The sequence below is a fragment of the Molossus molossus genome, unplaced genomic scaffold, assembly GCF_014108415.1.
Source record: "Molossus molossus isolate mMolMol1 unplaced genomic scaffold, mMolMol1.p scaffold_m16_p_17, whole genome shotgun sequence".
Taxonomy (NCBI): domain Eukaryota; kingdom Metazoa; phylum Chordata; class Mammalia; order Chiroptera; family Molossidae; genus Molossus; species Molossus molossus.
Genome location: NW_023425352.1, coordinates 42546739 through 42564577, shown reverse-complemented (window position 1 = coordinate 42564577; position 17839 = coordinate 42546739). Strand labels below are relative to the sequence as shown.

Below are 17839 nucleotides of genomic sequence, written 5' to 3'. Positions count from 1 at the left end.
GCTCTAACCACTGAGCAAAACTGGTCAGGGCTGACTTGTAGTTCTTACTCCCTTCACCTTTTACATCCATCCCCCCAATCCCTCTCCCATCTGGCAACCATCAAAGTATTCTATGTATCTATGAGTTTGTTTCTATTCTGCGTGTTTGTTTATTTTGTGTTTTAGATTCCACATATTAAGTGAAATCATCTGGCATTTGGCTTTCTCTGTCTGACTTGAAAACAGTGATTTTTAAATAAGTCCACATTGCTTAGTGAAACGGAAGGGGCAGCACCTGGGGACTGGGAACCCTGGGGTCTTGCCAAGCTTCAAACCCTGTGACTCCAGGCAAGGACGAACCTCCCTGGTCTCTTCCTTATCTATAACAGAGGTCATTAGACAATGAGTCCAGAGGTCCATCAGTTAAAAAATAAAAATCTCCAAAATGCTAATGTACTCCATCACATTAAATGCTATAACTTTAGTATAAGAAAAGAATACACGATTAAAAGCTAATTTATACAAAATTAGACTAATGTTTACTTTCGTTTTCACTAAGTTCAGATTAGCTTCAAAACTCCGGGTTGACTTTGTTTTTATCTAAGTTTTAATATAGGTTTCTTCTTAGAAGGAATATATAGATCTTTAACTCTAGTCATACTTAATTTTCTACATTAATGGGAAAAATTAGTAATATATATTTACCTTCAAGGTATCTCTTGACTTAAAGTTCCTTCAAAGTTCAAATACAATGAGTATTTGAGGAAAATTAATGAGTAGAAAAAACCTCTCCATGGCTCTCAGTGAAGAATGCAGGTGTTGGGAGCTGAGACAGAGGTGCTGGCGGGCTGCAGATTCGATAACAACAAAAAAGAAACAGTCATTTTTCTCACCATACATTGTACAAATACACACATAGAAATATTTTAGAAAAGCATGAAGAAGCAAAAAAGTCATCTGTAATCTCCGCCAAGAGATAAATTGTTAACAGTTGGGTCAATATCTATCTCCATCGCCTTTTTAGAATGTATCCATACCTATACTTATGTACAAAAAGGAGAGCATGTTTGTCATGTTCTTTTATATCTTAATTTTTACTTAATATATTCTATTTCCTACATTATTAATGTATCACAGTCCACCTTCTAATGTTGTAGCACTTTACCTAGTGTGAAAGCTGAGTTCTAATTCTTCTCTGCCATCTATAGGCAGTTGGCACCTTACATTTTACGTTTGTATATATTGTAAACCCCATGATTTATTGCTATTGTCTTTGCTTTAGATACTCAATTCACTTTTATGTTTACCTTCATTTTTTATTTCTGTATTTCTTGGTGTAGATCTCAGTTTCTGTCTTCTATCATGTTCCTGCTGCCTAGGAGGGCTTCCTTTAATATATATATATATATATATATATATATATATATATATATATATATATATATTTTTTTTTTTTTTTTTTTTATTGCATGTCTGCCATTATTGAATTTTCTTGGCTTTTGTTTATCTTAAAAAGTTTTTATTTCTCCTTGGGCTTTTAAAACATATTTTTACTAGGAATAGAATTCTCTTTTGACATTTGTTCATTTTCAGTATGTAAAGATGTCATATTTTTTTTTTGTTTTCAGGATTGCATAACTTCTGACATGCGGTCTCCCGTAATTACAGTATTATCTTTTTCTCTCCATGAACTATGTCCTTTTTCTTTTGCTACCGTCAAGATTTTTTTCCTTATCTTTCACTTTGAGCAATTTGACTGACGTGTTTGGTTGTGGAATTTGTTTATTGTTTATCTTGATTGGTGCCCTTTGAGTTTCTTGGGTGTGTGGGTTGATAGACGTCATTATTCTGAGGTAATTCTTGACCATTATCTCTTCACATATTTCCTTTAGCCCATCCTCTCTCTGTTCTCTCTGTGTGATTCAGTCGGGTATTTTATACTGTCCCATGGTCTTGGATGTTCTTTCCTTTCCACTCTTTTTTTCCTTGTTGTGTTTCATTTGGATCATTTATTGACATATCTAGAAGTTCACTATGTAATTCTCTTTTTTATTAATTTATTTTTGTTACAGATGTTTCTTCTTTTTCCCCCAGACACCCTCCTCCCTACCCCTCCCCCCCCAACATTGCTGTCTATGTCCATTGGTTACACATACATGCATGTAAGTTCTTTGGTTTATCTCATCCATCTCCCCTGCCCCCGTCCTCTGAGGTTTGTCAGTCTGAACCGTACTCCTTTCTATGTCTCTGGGTCTGTTTTGTTCATCAGCTTTTTCTGTTCATTATATTTCACAGATAAATGAGATCATGTGGTATTTGTCTTTCTCTGATTGGCTTATTTCACTTAGCTAATATTCTCCGGGTTTCTCCACGTCATCTCAAAGGAGAAGAGATCTTTCTTTCTTACAGCTGCATAGTACTCCATTGTGTAGATATACCACAGCTTTTTATCCACTCATCTGTTGATGGACACTTGGGCTATTTCCAGATCTTAGTGATTGTAAATAGTGCTATGAACATGGGGGTAGCTATATTCTTTCTGATTGGAGTTTCAGGCTTCTTAGGACATATTCCGAGCAGTGGGATCACTGGGTCTTTCCTTAGCTGTGTGAAGTCTGCTGATGAGCCCATCAAAGGAATTCAATTCTGATATTGTGGATTTTCTTTCCAAGTGGCTCCACTTGACTCTTTCCCTAACTTTTGATGCATGTTGTTCACCTGTCCCACTAGCGGGAGTACCAAATATTATGTGCAGAACAGGCGAGGCTGAGGTAAATAGTATCTTTGTCTGGAAATGGGCATACCTTGTCTTCTGTCAGGCTGTGAATGGGGAACGTTTGAGCCAGTTTAAGTCAAGAGTTGAAGTGAGTTTACCTTTTGTCTGAGTGCACCACAGATTTTAAATTCCTCTAGAGGTGGGCTGTCATTGCCTAATGCTTAGGGGGCTAGCAGAGGGGGGCTGTCATTGTCTAATGCTTAAAGGGCTCGCAAAGGGAGGTGCTCAGAGAATTTTACTTCGGGTTAGTGCTCCACCTCAACATTCCCTGCAGAGCTGCTGCAGAGACATTTTTGCCAAGCTCCTGCCTAAAGTCGGCAGCTGGCAGCTGTTACTTGCTACTTCCGCTAGGTTTGTGCTGGGGCCGGGGCCTCCTCCTGGCTCCGCTTCAGTCTCGGGGACTGTGCCTCGGCCTCAGGGCCGGGTCTCTGTCAGCATTCCGGCCCTTTCTACCTTGGCAGTCAGCCTCTTCTTTGTCATCTGTGGTTGTAGATTTAAAGTATACTGATCAATTTCATCCCAGAAAGCACGTACAAGCTTACATTTCATCGACAGCAAACAAGGATGCTATTACACAAGACTTTTAGCCTCTTTCCATACGCTGGCCTCCCATAATTTTGTTGCTCACGTGTATAATGGAAATGCAGCCCTGGGCATAAAACATTTTTACTGGTTAACTGAGGAATCAAAATATAAATATCCTATTGAGTAGCTGAGAGGCACTGCTGTCATTTAGATTTGTTCCTAATGGACAGAAGCAGTCACTACCTGCCTCAGGAATTCAGATGTATTGCTTTTAGAAGCTCCATTTGACAGAGATGAGAAGCAATAGTTTTAGACGGAGGCATTATGATCCCTGAATGAAAATATCACTGCCCAAGGGTGTAGAACTGCATGCTGATCCTTTCTGCGTCTAATCAGCTGTCTCTTAAATACACAAATTACTGACCAGTTCTATTCCTCAGTTTACTTATCTGTCGAGGAGGGTTAATGATATTTATTTCACTTCAGTGGATTGCTGTGAAGATAAAATAAAATCACGTAGTGTAAGCCCTTTACAGTATTTTAAGTGCTATAGAAATATGAAATATTCCTCTAAGATGGGGCAGAGAGGTGCAGAAAAATGTGGGAGTGAGACATTCAAGACACTCTTTTGACATCTACGCATCCTCCATATGAGAGAACATGAGTAAATGGATAGATGAGAATACGTGAAGAGAACAAAATTAGAAAGAGAGTCCTTCCTCTCACTAAACTTAGCCTACTTGTGATAAAGATTAATGACGTCAGGCAAGGGCACAGTTTTAAGGGCGAAATGGCGTGTCAGCCTTGGCTCATGCAGGAAAGCTGTGAGCATTTTGTGTCGTATCTCACTCAGCTCAGCAAGGCTCCCGTTAGGATTCATTTCCAGCCTGACGCCCCACCTGCTGTCTCAGGTCTAGAATTCACCTGCCGTCCTGCTTGGGTCATTAGAGCAACTCACACTTGTACTCAGACAAAATAGACAAGCAAGACACCTAAAAAGTCCTAAGGAAGTTTATCTGCTACTACCAGCTTTCATGCACACCAAAAACTAGTCCACGCCGAAGAGGACCAAAGCACACCCAATGCACAACGTATAGCTTTGCTTCATCTTTTGTAACCTGTTACATACAGTTAAAATCTTCTCTCCTAAGCTGGTATGTCTAGAGCAGGGGTCAGCAAATCACCAACCCCCAGCTAACTCAAGCCCACCACCTATTTTTATAAATAAAGGGTGTTGTTGTTTTTTTCATATAAAAAATTAGGACTCTGTTACCAATAAGGTTGACTATACACAGATGAGCAAGAGACACCAAGCAACATCACTTACATGTTTGAAAGTCGTGGGAAATTGACAGAAAAATCATTCTGGAGCCATTCTGGAACTTAAAAGGACTCTGACATGGTGCTTGGCCATTATCTTCTGCATTCAAGAGCATAGAGCCTTAGAGGGCCACTGAGTCTCAATGCACTCCGTAAAGATTGTTCTCAGGGTGGGCTCTATCATCTGCTTGTGGGTTCTATCACTGCTTGGTAATGTACTGCAGCTGTATTTTGCAAAGTTCCATTCTTAGGGTTAGTCTATGAAAGTTTGCTTATTTTCACCCTTTCTTCTTGTGCATAAATATTTTTATGGTAATTACGGTAGGCAAAATAGCGAGCAATATCACGGCTGTAATGGAGATTCCAAGGTAGAGGGCCTCACCGGTGCTCATCCATGGGTTTTGTTCGAGACTCCACATGAGTTTCATTGCATTGCCAAACACCTTCTGAAGGCTGTGCCGCAGTGCTATTCCCCGATCAGCTCAGCAAGAGTTCAACAGAGAAGTGGTTGTATTTGTCTCCTGCAGTTGTGATAGGCTGGGTTTCTGTTGTCATCACTGGAGAAGGTGAAGTAGTTTTTCTCAGGACATTTTGCGTGTGCATTGGCATTGCAGGAGCAGAAGTAGAGACCCCAGGTGATGTTGGAACACTGGTGACCTTAGGTGAAGCTGGCTTGATGTTTAATAGTATGTTGATTTTCAAATCATCAAACCACCCTGAGTTCTTAACACAGCAACAGTACGTGCCACTATCAGACTGGGCTGCAATTTTTTTTTTTTTTAATCCTCACCCGATGATATTTTTCCATTTTTTGTACAGATAGAGTGGGAGGGACAGAGAGAGAGAAACATCGACGTGAAGGGACACATCGAGTGGCTGCCACCCGCACGACCAACCAGGGCCGGGGACAAACTGCAACCGAAGTACGTGCCCTTAGCGGGAACCGAACCCGGGTCTCTCCGGACCGCAGGCCGATGCTCTAACCGCTGAGCCAAACTGGCCAGGGCTGGGCTGCATTTTTAATGGTTAAAGACACATTCCCTTTCTAAATGATTCCATTTAGCTTGTAAGGCTTGTTCTGAAAGGTGGTTCGGTATCCATTTGTCCCAATGGGTTGATTTGAGCCTAGAGACCAACCACATGCCCTTCCACCCCAGAACATGGTTGTAACTTTACTAGCTGTTGGGTTGGCACAGGGTAGTGTGACAGGCTGACCCACGGCTACACTCACTTATACCTGAGCAGCTACAGCATCTGTCCAAAGTAGTATGAGGCTTGTGAAGGCTACACAAGGACCGTGATTGTGTCACCCTGTCTCAACGTGGCTCCTCCTTTAGATCCTTATGGGAATCTGTTCAGCTAGTCTTCTGGTGGTTCTTGGTGACGGTTGTTCTATGGCCTAGTTGTAATTCTGGAGTGCTCCTTAAGAAAGTTGTATTGGAACACAACCACTCTCATTTCTGTGCATATTGTGCATGGCTGTTTTAGTGCTACAGCAGCAGAGCTGAGTAGTTGCAATAAAGATTGTGTGGCTCGCAGAGCCAAATATTTGCTATCTGGCCCTTTGTAGAAAAAGTCTGGCTATCCCTGGTCTAGAGCAATGATGTGAGTTCCGTCCACTCCCCGCCAGCATTACCGAAACAAATTTGTTTTACTCGTGTCTCTTTCTGCTTCTTTCATTTAATGAATTATTATTGACTTATACTTTAGCATCTAAGAATAATGAGATGCAGAGAATTCTTCAGAGGGGAGAATGTATACTGGCTAAAAGCATTGAACTAGAAAACTTTATAGAACATGCAGAGCAAAAAAGAACATGCTAAACAACATTCCATGAGGATGCAATCAGCCATGTCCAGAATGTAGAAAATTCTACACAATAAATTACCCAGGTTTTATTGTTTCAATAAATATATGGACATGGGGGGGCGGGTGAGGGGAGACAGAGTAAGGTATTTGTGGAAATTAATAGAGACCTAAGGGACAGTTCAACCTAGATGTGAATCTTCTGATTTGAACAACTCAGCTGAGATCATTGGAGATCATAGGGAAATTTGAACATTGGCAGGGTCTTGGTGTCATGAAGTTATTTGTGTTTTGTTAGTTATAGTGGTATTGTGAGTTTTAAGATATCCTTATCTGTTAGAGATCATTAAAATGTATTTGTGGATGAAATAACATGATTCTTAGAATTTTTTATCCTCTTTTAAACCCCTTCAACAAGAAAAAAATAATAGGGAGTACAGAAGAAATAATATTGGCAGAAGACTGATCATTATTGAACCAGGGTGATGCTCTTTATGCTTTTCTCTGAAACTTTGTGCCTGGGTGCACATTTTTATTATAAAAGTATTTTTTCAAACCATGAGTTTAAGTGTTAGATTTCAATGTGAATCCTGGTTTTGCTAGCTGTTTCTGTAAAATGGGCACTATCATTCAGACTATATGTGACATTGTGAGAATTGCAGGAATTAATGAGATAGTAAAGAGTTTAGCACAGCAACTAACACCCAGGAAATGATCGCTACCTGGTGGCAGCTGTATTGTATCTGCTATCAAATAACCAAAATACTCATTCTGAGCCTAGTTTGTTTATCATGTAATTGACTTTTGTGAACAACAGCTCCTAAACCCACATTGCTACTACGCAGGGATAAGGAACCGACACAGAGACTGTTTTTCACTATATACACACGTTTCCTTGGCAGTCTGAAAGCAATCATAGCGTCTGTCATGATGCAGAGAGGGGGAACGACACCTTCGGGATCCTGATCGGAATTTCAGAGTGTCCTAACATTGTGGCTGTTTCTCCAGAGCCAGGAAAAAAGTTAAAAAAAAAAACATAGCCAGTTTTCCGTGACATTGCTAACAAATGCCTGTGAACACGTTTTAGCCCAACATACATGGGAAGTCCTGTGACTGTGCACAGTGGAGACAGATTTCCCCGTTTGTGTTCCTGGCGTCTCCCTGTGACGACAGCGTGTGCCCGGGTGAGCCCAGGGAAGGCACTCAATAACTCGATGCTGCTTTACCTGGGTCTGGGCTGACTTACCAGCTGCTGCTTGGTCAACCACGCATGACTCAATACGTATCACACGAATTTGTAGAAAAACACATTGACTTAAAGGGGCAGGATTTTAGGGAAAGAAAAAAAAAAACTCATCATCTCATCCATTAATCACCTCAGGTAAATAAAAGAAATGAGCTGGGACTCCGCTCCACAGTGTATCTCTCTTTAAACTCATGCCATTTGGGGGGTTGGGGTGGGGAAGGTCTGCTTCTGAAGACAATTACATCCAAGAGAAATGTTGGAAGCGTACTATTCAAAATATTTTTTAAAATAAGAGAAAAACTAAAAACTGGCTGGGAGCAGTTTAGGAACAATGTTTTGGATGAACTGCAGATACCCACACTGTAATTTTTTCTCTCTTCCTCCACAGAATGACATCACTCCTTTGCATGTTGCGTCAAAAAGAGGAAATGCCAATATGGTAAAACTCCTGCTGGATCGAGGAGCTAAAATCGATGCCAAAACGAGGGTAAGAGTCCATTTATGTACAGGCGTATCCTTGTGTTCAGGAAGTAGGAATACTTTTCCTAATTGCTTCGCACTGAGTCAGCAGTGGCTTTATTTTTGTTCATTTGTATAGTCTCTTAGAAAATGACCACTAAGTTTCTTCTCCTTAAAACGGGATGATAATCCATGTTTAAGTAGTACATGGCTCTAATTAGAGAAGGTAAGTAAGGTCTAAAGCCTAGAGTTTTTAGTGAGTTAAATTTTCAAGAATTTAATCACTACTTGACACTGCAGACTTAGCTGTTAGTCAGTTTGATACTAAAACTGACATTTACTTAAAAACAAACCTCTCTATCTTTGAGCACAGCTGGTGGGAATGCAAAATGATGCAATTGCTATAGAAAACCATACTGAGGTTCCAGGAAAAAAAAAAAACTAAAAGTAGAATTAGCATATAATCCAGCAATGGGTATATGCTGACTATAATCGATGGTAGAATGGTTGTTGCATGGGGAACAAGAAAATGGGGAATTGTTGTTCACTGGGTAGAGAGTTTCAGTATTTCTTTTTCTATTTTTTTTTTCTTTGTTGATTTTTAGAGAGAGAGGAAGGGAGAGGGGGAGAGAGCTAGAAACATCCATGAGTGATAACATCGACTGGCTGCCTCCTGCATGACCCCCACTGGGGATTGGGGCCACAACCTAGGCATGTGCCCTGACCCGTAATCAAACCAGCGACCTCTTGGTGCATGGGTCGACACCCAACCACTGAGCAACACCGGCCGGGCTGAGTTTCAGTTTTTCAAGAAGAAAAAGTTCTAGAGATGTTATACAACAATGTGGTTAGAGTTAATATTACTGAACTATATACTTAAAAATGATTAAGAAAGCAAGTTTTATTTTATATTGTGTTTTGTACAATTACATTTTAAAAAATAACAAATCTGTCTAGCTAGGTGTTTGGCAGGTTGCTTTTATGGTATGATGGACTTTGAGTAAGGAACGAACTGAGACTTATCAAGCTTAAATCCCAGATTCTGAGCTTAACTGACTGAACTTAGGTAGGCTATTTAACCTTCTGCATGTAATTTCTCTCTGCAGGTAAAGACAATTAATGGCCACCGTGCAGCACTTGTCATAAGATCAAGCTAATGTTTGTAAACTGTGCAGTATAAAGTCAGCCAGAAATAAATCCCAGCCATTACTAGTCTATCTCAGAGCTCCAATTAGCATTAAACTTCCAACCAAAGCATTCTCTTTCAGCATTTCATGCATTTGTGAGCAAGGGCCTGGCTAATAAAAAGGTGATCTTGCCATAGCCATCCACCCATCTAAGAATTTTGGATAGATTTCCCTGTCCTGTAATTGTACCTCCCACAATCCAGTGCTTTCTCCTTCATGAATCCTGATCTTCATGCTTCCAAAACTGGCCTGGTAACCTGAACTTGGTTCTTGTAGCTCCTCAATTGACTAGGCCGTTTATTATTCACTACATTTATTCACTCACCCAGTAAATGATTATTGAGTGCCGACCTGGGGCCAGACGCAGCAGGGTGATAGAACGAGACAAGACACTTTCCCTGCCCTCATGAAGCTGATGGGTAGTTTGTCTCCTATATTCTAATCTAAGGTAGCCCAGCCAAAGGTATTTGGCAGGAGACCCAGACTTCTTTCTTCCTGATGACTTCTGAACCTGAAAACCATGTGTGTACTTGAAAAGAAACAAGCCTTTTAGAAAGGAGTGAAGAAAGGTGAAGGTCGACCTGTATAGGACTGTCTGACTGGGGAAGTAAATTGAACAGAGATTTTATTGAACTGCCTTTGCATCATGTAATAAGAAGCCATTACCAGTGGATAAAGAATGCTAGAACCATTGCTTTAGATGCCTGGGGTCTTGTGCTAAGTATAGGCTATTTAGAGAGGCTGTAAGAAGTGAAAGAGAGAGACACACTGTTTATGCTCCTCGTGGGAGCTGATGGATTGTTTGTAAACAGAATCTTTGTGCAGAGACGTGAGGAGAACGCAGTCAGGCAGGGAATGAAGCTTGAAGAGCTCTATCGGGATATCCACCTGGGGTTTTAGTGGGTGTGTGGATTAGAAATTACCTCATGTCTTCCTCTCTTGATACAGTCATCAATCACTTGCCAGTCATTTTGCATCATTTATCAAACACTTGCTGTTTGGGGTGCAGAGAGAGGAGAAAAGGGTACACAAAAATTCTGGCTCCATCTTTATGGGGCATATTGTATCCTAGGGAAGGACCAGGAACAAAACACAAAACATACTCCTGGATGAAAGTATCAAATGAAATAATGTGCACAGGGAAATTGATTGTGGAACCCATTTCTGGACCACGCTGCCTCCCTGTTTTGGAAGGTTGTCTTTTTTTTAAGAATTTATTTTTTCTTTATTGATTTTTAGAGAGGAGGAGAAAGGGAGAGAGAGAGAGAAACAGCGATGGGAGAGAACATCAATTGGCCGCCTCCTGCATGCCCCCCACTGCGGATCGGGCCCACACCCTGGGCATGTGCCCTGACCGGGAATCGAACCGGCGACCTCTTACTGCATGGGTCGACGCTCAACCATTGAGCCACACCGGCCGGGCCTGAAAGGCTGTCTTAAACAAGAGGTCGATTCCTTCCTACCATCCACTTGGTTTGAACGCGGTGCGAGTGACCTGTGAATGCGAGGGAGACTGGGAGAACCTGAGAAGGGAAAAGCCCACCCTTCTGTTGTTGTCCTGAGTGGAGTGGGGTGGGAGAGGGATGTCGATCAGGCTCAGACTGAAGTCCTGGCAGACTGTGTGGGAGAAAGTGTAGAACACACTCAAATATGTAAACTATTTTGTGGTCTCCTTATCAAAGCCTCCCCCCTCTCTCTTGCTGAAATAACGGAGCGATTGGATGTGTGGGCTTGAAAGGGAGGAAGCCAGCTAAAAGGAAAGCCCTAGGGACAAGCCTAGAAGCAGAAAATAACATTTTTCATAAATATATGTTTAACTGTGTAATCCAGTAGCTCTTGAGAAAATAATGTTATCTCCCCATCGACCTCCTACATGCTACTAATGGGGCTACCTTGTTGTGTCACACCAAGCAAAGGTAGAGAAAATACATTTTCAGTCAGAGAAAAAGACAAGTGACTGGAGACACAGTGATGAGAATGTAATCTGACTTCTCATCAGAAACACTGGAGGCCAGACAACGGAACCTCGTTAAAGAGCCAAGTAAAAAATATCCATCTGGAATTTATATTCAGTAAAAATATATTTTTATAACAAATTCAAAATAAGGACAGTTTCAGATAAGCAAAGGCCAAGAAAACTTGTTACCACCAGACACACACTAAATACAAAACTAAAGAAAGTTCTTAAATCTGAAGCAAAATGATATAAGATGGAAATTTGGATCTAAATAAAAGAGAGAAGAGCCCTGGCCAGTTTGGCTCAGCGGTTAGAGCGTCGGCCTGCGGTCCTGAGAGACCCGGGTTCGGTTCCCGCTAAGGGCACATACTTCAGTTGCAGTTTGTCCCCGGCCCTGGTTGGTCGTGCGGGTGGCAGCCACTCGATGTGTCCCTTCACGCCGATGTTTCTCTCTCTCTCTCCCTTCCTCTCTCTCCCTCCCACTCTATCTGAACAAAAAATGGAAAAATATCCTCGGGTGAGGATAAAAAAAGAGAGAGAAGAGCTAGGCATGATAAATAAGCAAATAAATATAAGGAACTAATTTTATTAATTTTCTTTAAAAGCGGATTGTTTAATTAAAAATATTCCTGGCCGGTTTGGCTCTGTGGTTAGAATGTCAGCCTGCGGACCAATGAACTGCGGGTTTGATTCTGGTCAAGGCATGTACCTCAGTTTCAATTCGATCCCTGGCCCTGGTCGGGGTTGTGCAGGAGGCATCCAGTCAATGTGTCCTTCTCACATCAATGTTTCTCTCTCTCTCACCCCCTCTCTTCCTCCCACTGTATCTAAAGATGAATGGAAAAATATCCTACGGTGAGGATTAAAATATGTACATATATTCTATTATGAGGTTTATAACACATTTGGAAATAAAATATATATTTATAGCACAAAAATGAAACTAATGATGTAAATACAATTATAATATTCCAAAATTATATAATATATATTATTATGTAATAATAAGATATAATGAATAATATATTATTTAGACTCCACTAATAAGGATACACACTACAATCTCTAGGGCAACCACTTAAAAGAGATTTAGTGAAAAATCCAAAGTAGAAGATAGCCAATAATATATATGATCATTAAATGATTAGAATATAAATAATACTCAACCCAAAAGAAGACAAGAAAGAAAGGACAAAAAACATGAAGAACAGAATAGAAAAAGACACAAGAGAGAGCTTAAGGGTTTATTTTTAGGCTCAGAGAGAAAGCTGTGGTTTTCCAAGCAGAAAGAACAGAAGGATTTTACCTTATTTTAGTTTAAAATTAAACATACAGAATGTATGGCAGGACAAAAAGGAAGGGAATTAGAAAGAGGTATTTCTCTCTCTCATATATAAATGGCAGAAACGAATTCTTGATCTGAAAAGAAATTGCTTGGTATGAAGAAGGAGTCCAGTCCCTCTGACGGAGGCCACCTGAGGTTAAATTCTGATGACAAGCATTTACTCGCATGTGACTTCGGGTAGACACATCAGTCCCCTCGAACAGCTTTCTCGTCTGTAAATGAACTTTCCCACGCGCAGCAGAGATTCAGCACGATCACAAGTAGAAAGCACTTGTGACAATAGAGGGGTTTCAAAAAGTGTTGTTTCACTGTCTTAGGTCAAAGCTACAACTGCCTAATACACACAAAGCGAGGATACAGTCAGAATTTTTCGTGAAAAACACAGATGTGAGAATAGCCACTGGACTAGAATCGATACTCTTTGATTGATCTGCTTGTCATTGTACCGCCCCTCTCCAAACACTGCCTGCGTTTTCTTTGTTTTCAGTGAATTAGCACATCCTGTTTTACATCCATGATAGAGAAGAGTATGTATCCAGAGTTCTCTGTTTTATTTCCTTTTTCTCCCCCAGAGGCAGTTTTTTTTTTTTTTTGGTTGTTTAAATTCTAAAAGAAAGGAGACTAGAAGCTACAAATCAAAATAAATATGTCTCTCTTTGTCAGTATTTCCCAAGTCATGAATTTGTGTCATTTCCATTTGGGCTTTGAGCAAATTCAGCCTGTTACGGACATATCCTGGCTTCTGTATTCCTAGGTGTGACACCTTAATGCCCTGCTCCGTGCTTTTCAGAAAAACCAGACACGGAGGAAAGTCTCTGTGGCGGGGAGTGTGCAACATTTTGTTCGCAGGCTAACAAAAGAGAGCATTTTGTCCAGCGAGTCAAGTGCAGCTCCCACCTCACTAATAAGATTGCTGTCACCGGAATGAAATATGAGATCTGGCGGAGCCTTTGCCTAGCCTCAGAATTCCGCCCAAGGGAATACTTGTTCATTATGTTAGTGCTTTAAAAATCAGGGGAATTGGAAAAAAATTACCAACTCCATGCAGTTTCATTTCCCTCCCATAAGGTTGCTATGGCAACTCGCTCGCTCTCTGCTGTTCAAATTATATATGTTGCCTTTCTCAAGGCAGCCTCCCTTGAGCCCCCCAAATTGCCTTTGTCAAGCATTTGTGAACTGGGGGTCGGTGCTGTTGTGTGCAGGTGAAATGCTTTTCGGCCCAGGACCCGTTCTAAGTGACACTGGATATGAATTGTAAATTTCTAGGAGTTGGGAGCAAGAAAGAATCCTTATTTTGTGCTAGAAAATTCCTTGCTCTCATTTCAGGGACAGAAGTGAACCAGTTAGTTCACTGCTATGTTGTAAAGTAGAATAATATTCACAGTAGCTCTTTTTTTAAAAAAGCTTATATTATTCTGAATTAGAAAGAAGAAAAATCTTATTTAGAGCAAATATTCTGATATTGATCTTATTCTCTTATTCTGAGAGCTAAAAAGACTGAGTCATAATCTTGACTCTAATCCTAATTTACGAATCACTTATCTATGGAGAATTTTATTTTTCTGGAAGGTAAGACAAGTTATTTTAATAGTGTTTCTGAAGTATAGCATGAGTCTGGTCTTACACAAGAAGGATAACAAGAAAAGGAATTTTTAACCAACTAAATAGAAAATATTTGTTAAAAGACTAGACCCCAAACCCCCTTATTCACTCACTCTTGTTGATTCATTCACTCAGTCACTCTTCTGAAACAGTTTTCATGGATGTGGTACTGAGTTACCTTCTTTCCGAGATTTAAATCTCCCTTAAACGAGTACCTTGTCCTCAGAAACAGACTGGGTGAAATGATCATACACGCCCACAAATAACTAAAATAGCAGGTAAAAAGCGGCAGTGTCCCCCAAAGTGGTTCTGATAAAATACGACAGAGAAGTCCCAAAGGCAGAATGGTTATGTCTAATTTGGGGAATGGATTCAAAGAAACACTATCCTTTAAAACAGTAGGGACTTGGATCTTGGGGAAAGTAGAACGGAACCTTCCAGGAATAGGAAGTGGTGTGGGCAAAGCCGAGAGTCAAGAAAATGGTTCGCTTTCACCAGGCCTGCAGAGAAGAGTTTGCTAATTGGGGCAGATGTGACGGAAACAGGGAAGGCCAGTGTCGCAGTGACTGATGTCAGAAGACTTCGAATGCTAACCTGAGGGATTTAGACTTGGCTGAGCCAGGAATGAGCCTGAACACTGTTTTAGGAAAGTGAATGATAAGCCACACCTATTTCAAAGCCAAAGAAACTAATTCAAAATGTAAATGTTTATTTTTTGCCCCCAAAATAGATATTAAGTAAAACAAATGCCTGCTAATTTTTCTCTCTTTTTTTTTTAAACTGAATTAAGTGTGAATCATTAGTTGGCAGGTACTTTTCGCTGTGAATCAGCTGGTCTCCGTCCTATGAAAACAGGGATGCTAATTAAAGATCTCACTTTAATTAATTAACTCTAGATACCAGTTTTCCACTGACCTGTGAAGGTCCCAACAGCCAGGCCAGCACTGCCTGGGAGCCAGGCTGTCGTGACATCTTATACAGCTTCCTGATGAGGCATCTTTCCTGCTGGGATTCTAGCTATTTGAAGAGCCATGCCCCTTTGAAAAGTGCCAGAGGACATTTGCAGAAGATCCAAAGGCATCAGCCACTTGTAATCAATGTGAAAATACTGCGGAGTGAAGCTCCAGTTGAAAGAGCGGTGCTGCAGGTAGCTCTTTGCAGTTCAGCTAGGAACTGAGACAAGGAACGAGGGCTAGAACAACAGCTCTTCTCCGCTATTGCATGATGAAAAGGGTCACCTTTCCTAGCTGAGTCCCTGGAGTCTATAAGTTTTTAATAAGTCAACACCAAGATCAAAGGCAGCAGCTTCAGAATGTAGGTAAAGGAAGGCTGACAGTGGCTGACAGTTTGAGTCGAGGGTCTTTGTCTTAATAACTCTTTTTTATTTTTAATTAATTTTTGTTACAGATGTTTCTCCTTCCCCCCCCCCCCACTGATTCACCCCTCCCCCACCCTCCCCGCCTGTACCCAGCTTTGTTGTCCATGTCCATTGTTCATGCACACATGCATATAAGTTCTGTGGTTCATCTCTCCCCCACCCCCTCTTCTGGGGATTGTCAGTCTGTACCCCACTTCCACGTCTCTGGGACTACCCCATTCCTCAGACTGTTATGTTCATTATATTCCACAAATAAGTGAGATCATCTTAATAACTCTTAATAAGACATCCCTTGATTGTCTCTCACAGCACTGACCTAGTTCTGAATTCTATGACCTTAGATGAATAATTTAACCTCTGAAACTTAGAGGCCTCATTTATAAAATGATGATTATACCTTCCAAACGGGTAATTGTGAGGATAAAATGATACTACGTCTTGGATTTGCTTTAAAATAACACAAGGAAGAAGAAGAGGTAAGGAGCCCCGCCAGTGTGACTCTGGATTGAGCATCATCCCATGAACTGAGAGGTCCTGGTTCGATTCCTGATCAGGGCACATGCCTGGGTTTCAGGCTCGATCCCCGGTAGGGGGCGTGCAGGAGGCAGCCAATTGATGTATGTCTCTCACATCGATGTTTCTCTCTCTCTCTCTCTCCCTTCTCCCTCCCTTCCTCTCTCTCTAAAAAATCAATAAAAAACATATGAAAAAAAGGAGAGGTAAGGAGATTAATAAATCAAGATTGATCTTTAGGCAACAGTTGTTGACACAGAACCAGATACCTGAAAGCTCATTACACTATTCAGTCTACTTTGGTCTGAAATCTGTTTGAAATTTTCCATAATTAAAAAATGTTTTAAAGATGAAATCAGTAAACATGTATGTCTGTAAGAAACAAGCTGTTTCAAAGGACTACGGAGTTGAGATATATTTCTAAATACTTTGATTGCTAAATACGTTGCATTCTGTATGTAGTATTTTGCTTTGGGGAAGATTGTTTTTGAGGACAAATGAGTTGGGTTAAAATTATGATTTATTCTGTGTGATGATCATTTGAAAATGTCTACACATAGTCTGTCACATCTTAGATTCTACTTATGAGAAAAATAAAAGAAACAAATTTGACCTTTAAGTTCATAAAAGATAATCTCATTGAAAGAATGTGAAATATTTTTGTTGTGTTGGAAGGTAGATGTGATCATTGTTATTTCTCCTTCAGGTATTTTCAGGTTTACATTACTGGGAAAACATTGGACTTCATGGTGTTTCTTATTTGTTACCAGATTGTATTTTATTAGCAAAATGCTGTTTCCAACTCGAAAGACTGTGATACTGCTTTACTTTGGCTTCTGAGAGCAAATGTTTTAAATCAGCATAAAAGGCAGAGTATTTAAACATGCTCAAAGAGTGTTTAAATCAGGTCATGTACTGTTTGTGATTCATATTTCAGTTTTTAAGGAGTTTTTATTCCACTGAGATTTAGCTAGTAGTTTAGAAATAAGATTGATTATGCATTAGGATAATTAGGCTTACTTTCAAGAACCGCTCACACAATCTAGGAAGTAATTTGAATGCAGTGAATCACATTTTGATGTATTTTAGAAAGTGTGACTTTCCTTGGGGTAGGTGGCGTCAACCACAGAAGTCTTCCAGTTGGGGAATATGTAAGCTGGGGTGTGAAAAATGCTCCATAGGGTTTAGGGCCACTTAGAGTGTTTTAAGTGAGTAACTTTCCACTTCTTAACTCCCTAGTAATTCTCTTTTCCCACCTATTCTTTAACACACTATTTCTCTCCTGATATGATACAAAAGTCTAACTTTCTAACTCTCACCCAGAGTGCAAAAACCTTTGAGGGTGAAGAAGGGGATGTGAGGCCGGCAAAGGGAAGAGTTCGAAATGTTGGTATCCTGTTAGGAACCGCGTAACTATAACGGTTGGATAACATATTCTTCTGCATATTAGATGGTTACAAACCTACTGCTGCCAACATAAATGAAGGACCTCATGGAATTGTCTTACAAAGGATCATTGAAAAATTCTTTGGTGAAAGATGATTAAGCGAGTTTGGCATTAACTCAGAAGTTCAGAGGATTAGTGGCAGTACTATGACAGAAGTCCGTCTATTCATTTATGCAGATGAGAGCTCAGCACTAACATCGATAAAAGCAAAAATTGGGATAGTATTGATGCTAAACCATTTTAGCAATAAGGGATATTCATTAGCAGATATGTGAACTAGTTGTGAAAATATATCGAGA

General features: G+C 40.4%; 1 protein-coding gene across 4 annotated transcripts in view; it reads left to right on the top strand.

Annotated features, from left to right (window-relative positions):
- The window catches only part of ANK3 (ankyrin 3), a 611274-nt gene that overhangs the window by 431435 nt on the left and 162000 nt on the right, over positions 1–17839 (top strand). For all 4 annotated transcript variants that reach the window (XM_036265485.1, XM_036265481.1, XM_036265484.1 and 1 more), the window contains one exon: positions 8041–8139. In XM_036265485.1, the coding sequence (XP_036121378.1) occupies positions 8041–8139 (99 nt within the window). The remainder of the gene's footprint in view (positions 1–8040; positions 8140–17839) is intronic.